The sequence below is a fragment of the Megalobrama amblycephala genome, linkage group LG21 (assembly GCF_018812025.1).
Source record: "Megalobrama amblycephala isolate DHTTF-2021 linkage group LG21, ASM1881202v1, whole genome shotgun sequence".
Lineage (NCBI taxonomy): Eukaryota > Metazoa > Chordata > Actinopteri > Cypriniformes > Xenocyprididae > Megalobrama > Megalobrama amblycephala.
The window spans coordinates 26,695,508-26,701,507 of NC_063064.1; the positions used below are offsets into that span (position 1 = coordinate 26,695,508).

Here is a 6,000-nt window from a genome sequence, read left to right on the forward strand (position 1 = left end):
TTGCTACTCAAGGAACATTTCTACGGAAGAGGATTAGGGCCAAGCAATAATAAAAAAATAAAACCATCTCGAGATTAAAGTTGTTAAATTTCGAGAAAAAAGTCGAGATAAAATGTTGAGAATAAACTCGTTAAATTACGAGAAAAAAACTGGTTAAATTACGAGAACAAATTTGTTAAATTATGAGAAAAATGTCGAGATAAAATGTTGAGAATAAAGTCATTAAATTAACAAATTTATTCTTGTAATTTAACAAATTTGTTCTCGTAATTTTACGACTTTTTTCTTGTAATTTAATGAGTTTATTCTCAACATTTTATCTCGACTTTTTTCTCGAAATTTAACGACATTTTTCTCATAATTTAACAAATTTGTTCTTGTAATTTAACGACTTTTTTCTCGTAATTTAACAAATTTATTCTCAACATTTTATCTCGACTTTTTTCTCGAAATTTAACGAGTTTTTTTCTCGTAATTTAACGAGTTTATTCTCAACATTTTATCTCGACCTTTTTCTCGAAATTTAACGAGTTTTTTTCTCGTAATTTAACGAGTTTATTCTCAACATTTTATTTTGACTTTTTTCTTGAAATTTAACAAGTTTTTTCTCAAAATTTAACAACCTTAATCTCGAGATGGTTTTAATTTTTTATTATTGCTTGGCCCTAATCCCCTTCCGTACATTTCTTATCATTACCAATGTTGAAAAAAGTTGTGCTGCATTCTTTGATGAATAGAAAGTTCAAACGAACAGAATTGTACATTTTTGTTAACAATGTAAGAGTTTTTACTGTCACTTTAGACCAAATTAATGTGCCTTCGCTGAATAAAAGTATTAATTTCTTATGATCAGTAGTGTATATTAGGCTCAAAACGTCTTAAAAGGTGAAAATAATTGACAGAAATGGGCTAAACAATCTAAACAAAAGCAAAAAAAAAACATTTACGCACATCAGAGAACAAACTGTTACAGGAAGTGCATTCCCACAAATTTAATATGAAAATTAACCTGCAATTAACTGATTATGGCTCTGGAACAGTGTGCTTCAGTGAGAGACTAATCATCCAATCATTACAGGACAAAAGCACACTGTCAGCATACAAGTACACTACATTTCCCCTTAGAAAAGTAGGACAATGATGATAATCAGTCCCATTATGGTCCTATGAAGTCAGAAAAGTTGCATAATGCCTAGCCTAACACAGATTTTGCAATTAATCTGAGTAGACAATAGTGGGTATATACTGTATGCGTGTCTATGAGTGTCATAATCTTAAAGCAACAGTTCCCCAAAAAATTACAATTCTGCCATCATTTATTCTCCTTAGTGTTTTGAGTTCATGAGAGAATCACTCTTCTCAATCTTTTCAATGAATCAGTCAATTCGGTCTGAATGATTTGTTCCCCAAAAGCATCATGTGCCTAAGTACAGTAGACTGTAGAAACCATTGGCACCGACGGTCTTTACGATCTACAATGCTTTTGGAAAACGCAACCTGATTCGAGTTTAACTCACTGACACTTGATTACTTGATTCAAAAGACTTGGAATATATTTCTCAAATTTATGGTGGTAAACAAGAAAAAAATACAACAATTTTCATTTTTGGGTGAACGATTCCTAGTATAGAACAAAAAGAGTGTGTGGATGTGTCAGGCCCACCTGGTTTTCATGGCAAGGGCCCTGGCAGTATTCTGTCAGGCTCTCCACAGTCTGGTTTATGAGAGCGACGTTCTTCTCGTTAATATAGAGTCCCAGCAGCCCCAGGCCTCCCGTAGTGCTGCCACATATACAATCCAGGAACTGCAGAGTCTCACACACCAGGTTGTAGTTGTTTTTGTTGTTCTGACAGCGAAGGAAGTTCTGGAGAACAGGCAGGGAAAAACAGGATATGAGGACCTTGTGTATTTATAAGTCATATTAGAGCTAGAGGAAGCACAGATAGAGTCGATACATAACTCATAGTATGATAAGGGACAGGATTTAGATTCAATCAAGAATCATAATTCTTAGGGGCAAAAAAGTTTTAATTTCTATTCATATGTATTTTTTCTTTCAATGACTTTGGGAATATCAGAATCAAGAGGTAATATATAAAATTTGCTTACAATGTAACCATCCGCAGGATGGGGTTATGTAAAAAGTTCAAGATACAAACAATAGGTAAACAAAGAAATAATTATTAAGCAATTCACCAAAAGGTTGACGATAAGCTAATTACTGAGAAACTAGCATGAAACACCTTGGAAAATATAAAAACTCTCTCTCTCTCTCTTTTTTTTTTTTTATACTTACATTGTACTATTGATATTTTTCAGTATTGAATGAAATATCTAAACTGAAATTAATTTAGAATTTTAGATATTTATATTTAATTTATATATATTTAAAATATATCAAAATAAACTCCATTTACTTATTTAAATACACATTCCTGTCTTACTATGTACAATTCATCATTGAATGTTATTCAAAAAAATAAAATGTTGTCTTCGCAACCTTTTACTGTAAACTTTCAATCCCTGGCTCCATTCTGGTATCCATTCTCACCACTTTTCCAAAGATAATCAACTGCTGATGTATAAAATCAAGTCCCTTTCTACATCTTTTTCTCAAATATCCAGTTTGTTTGAGAAATAAATCACACTCTCAGAAAAAATGTGTAAAAACTGTACCTGTAGAGTTACAACAGCTTGTCACTGGGGCAGTCCCCTTAAAAGGACATCTTTGTACCTTTTTTACTCCTAAAAGGTGCATATTAGTACCTTAGAGTAACGATATGTAGGTACTAATATGAAGGTACTAATATGAACCTTTTAAAGGTGTATATATGTCCTTTTAAAGGTACTGCCCCAGTGACAAACTGTCATACCCCTAAAGGTACAATTTTTACACCTTCTTAAGTGCATGTTCTGGGTGAATGGCCCCCTAGTTACCAATGCACAATTATTTCAAAATATTCTCTAGTTAAGCTGCTGACCTGCAGTTCACGGTTGTGGTTTTCACAGAGCAGCTGCATGAGGCGCAGGATTGGCTGCATGATCGTTATGATCACGCTCATCTCGTTGTCGTCCTGGTTCTTTTCACCCGTGCTGGCCTGCCCCTCCACCACATTCAGATGCTCGTCTGCGTCCGCCTCCCTTCGGTAAGCAGTGATTGCCTTCTTAGTGGCCGTAGAAGCTTCAATAAGTTGCTCCCGCACATCTTCGGTTACTACTGCAACACACTTGACTGAAAGATGAAGAGGATTGTATTTGTTTAGTGTGCTTTTGCAAGTCTGGGTTGCACAGTTATTCATTATAACCACTTGTCCTATGGTAATTGTAGTTCTGTAGTTCTCCCTGACCTTTCTTGCGTGTTTGGGTCTCCTTGGTCTCGTTGGTGTCCTCGTCTTTAGGCTTGCTGCCCAGATCGCTGGTGTTCACCGTCACAGTTGCCTTAATCTCTTGCTGGGCCAGCTTCATCCGCTCGTAAAACACTTTAAAGAACTTCTCTGACTTATTGTCACCTGTCAGACGGCAGAAAAACGACCGCTGGAAGGGCAGGCAGAAGAGTGAGGGAAAAAGCAATAGAATTGAGTTAGCGTACTGTAAATGAAAGGTAAAGAGAAGGTGGGAGAGAACTGAGATGGGTCATATCAATTTTTTTGCCTGAAATTTGCATCAATCTAAGCACATATCACATATATACAAGGAAAAATAATCAGTTTTTACTTGCATTGTGCTATTGATACATTTTAGTACTGAATGAAATATAAATGTAAAATTAATTTAGAATTTGATTAAAACAAGGTATATATATATATATATATATATATATATATATATATATATATATATATATATATATATATACACACACAGTACAGTCCAAAAGTTTGGAACCACTAAGATTTTTAATGTTTTTAAAAGAAGTTTCGTCTGCTCACCAAGGCTACATTTATTTAATTAAAAATACAGTAAAAACAGTAATATTGTGAAATATTATTACAATTTAAAATAACTGTGTACTATTTAAATATATTTGACAAAGTAATTTATTCCTGTGATGCAAAGCTGAATTTTCAGCATCGTTACTCCAGTCTTCAGTGTCACATGATCCTTCAGAAATCATTCTAATATGCTGATTTGCTGCTCAATAAACATTTATGATTATTTTCAATGTTGAAAACAGTTGTGTACTTTTTTTTCAGGATTCCTTGATGAATAGAAAGTTCAAAAGAACAGCATTTATCTGAAATACAAAGCTTCTGTAGCATTATACACTACCGTTCAAAAGTTTGGGGTCAGTAAGAATTTTTATTTTTGCTTTTTTGAAAAGAAATTAAAAAAATGAATACTTTTATTCAGCAAGGATGCATTAAATCAATCAAAAGTGGAAGTAAAGACATTTATAATGTTACAAAAGATTAGATTTCAGATAAACACTGTTCTTTTGAACTTTCTATTCATCAAATAATCCTGAAAAAAAATATTGTACACATTAAATGTTTCTTGAGCAGCAGATCAGCATATTAGAATGATTTCTGAAGGATCATGTGACACTGAAGACTGGAGTAATGATGCTGAAAATTCAGCTTTGCCATCACAGGAATAAATTACTTTGTGAAATATATTCAAATAGAAAACAGTTATTTTAAATTGTAATAATATTTCACAATATTACTGTTTTTTACTGTATTTTTAATTAAATAAATGTAGCCTTGGTGAACAGACGAAACTTCTTTTAAAACCTTAAAAATCTTAGTGGTTCCAAACTTTTGGACTGTACTGTATATTAGTCAGTAAACGTAAATTTTCATTTTGGGCAAAAATATGATTTTTTTTTTTTTTTTTTTTTTTAATGAAATTATACTCTAAATAAGAAACTAAAACTTCCAGTAGGTGGTCATTCATTCATTTGATTCATTCAAAAGGCTGATTCATTCAGGAATGAAGAAAATAGCTCTTTTTTTGAATGGGTCATTGAATCATTGCTTCACCTGATTGATTCGTTCAAAACACTGATTCATTCAGGAATTACGTAAATGGCTCTCTTTATGAATGGACCATTGAATCATTGGTTCACGTGATTGATTCGCGTCACAGATTCATTCAGAAATGTGTTGCTCGGAGATACACAACAATTTACAGGTAATATTTTTATTGGCAAAACTGAGCAAAAATTTAGTCTCTAAAATAACATAATATTAACTTTACTGAACTGTTGTTTAAAGTCAATATAACATTTGCACTCTTGCTATTGTTGACAAAAACAGCACTCGTATGATATTGCGCTTGTTACTCGTGTGATATTGCATAATCATATGATATAAACATGAGATAAAATCTCATACAAGGGCATTTTTGCCCTGAGATTTTGAATTTTAGGGGCATTCTAACTGCACTCTATAGGCTACATCATGTAGCGAGTTTTTACTGGGGCGGGGCGAGTGCGTTTATATGTGTTAAAATCATTTTAATGCATTATTTGTTCATAATTATTTAATTAAATGTACACAACATTAAATCGACAGCACTAATAATTTATATATATATATATATATATATATATATATATATATATATGTATATATATATATATATATATATATATATATATATATATATATATATATATATATATATATATGTATATATATATATATATATATATATATATATATATATATATGTATATATATATATATATATATATATATATATGTATATATATATATATATATATATATGTGACCTGATCCAGCAAAATGAGTCACAGTGACCCAAATTTCAAAATTGAGATTTTGGTATCAATGGAAAGATGAGACAATAAGCTTTAAAATGATATCCTAGTCAAAGTCATACCTTGAATGGTTTTAAAGATATACCCATTTTAATTATGGTCGTCTGCCCTCTTTTTCCAATTGAAAACCTGAGAAAATCGCTTTTAAAGTTTTTTGCCCATTTTTTTATTGATATCTTTCAAAATCCATTGCATTTAAAGGGATAAACTATTTA

At 31.7% G+C, this 6,000-nt stretch overlaps 1 protein-coding gene across 17 annotated transcripts in view; it reads right to left on the reverse strand.

The window, feature by feature from the left end:
• Positions 1-6,000, reverse strand: part of itpr1b (inositol 1,4,5-trisphosphate receptor, type 1b) — a 160,364-nt gene that overhangs the window by 41,770 nt on the left and 112,594 nt on the right. For all 17 annotated transcript variants that reach the window (XM_048173391.1, XM_048173381.1, XM_048173385.1 and 14 more), the window contains 3 exons: positions 3,348-3,534; positions 2,982-3,232; positions 1,664-1,864 (listed from right to left, as the gene is read on the reverse strand). In XM_048173391.1, the coding sequence (XP_048029348.1) occupies positions 1,664-1,864; positions 2,982-3,232; positions 3,348-3,534 (639 nt within the window). The remainder of the gene's footprint in view (positions 1-1,663; positions 1,865-2,981; positions 3,233-3,347; positions 3,535-6,000) is intronic.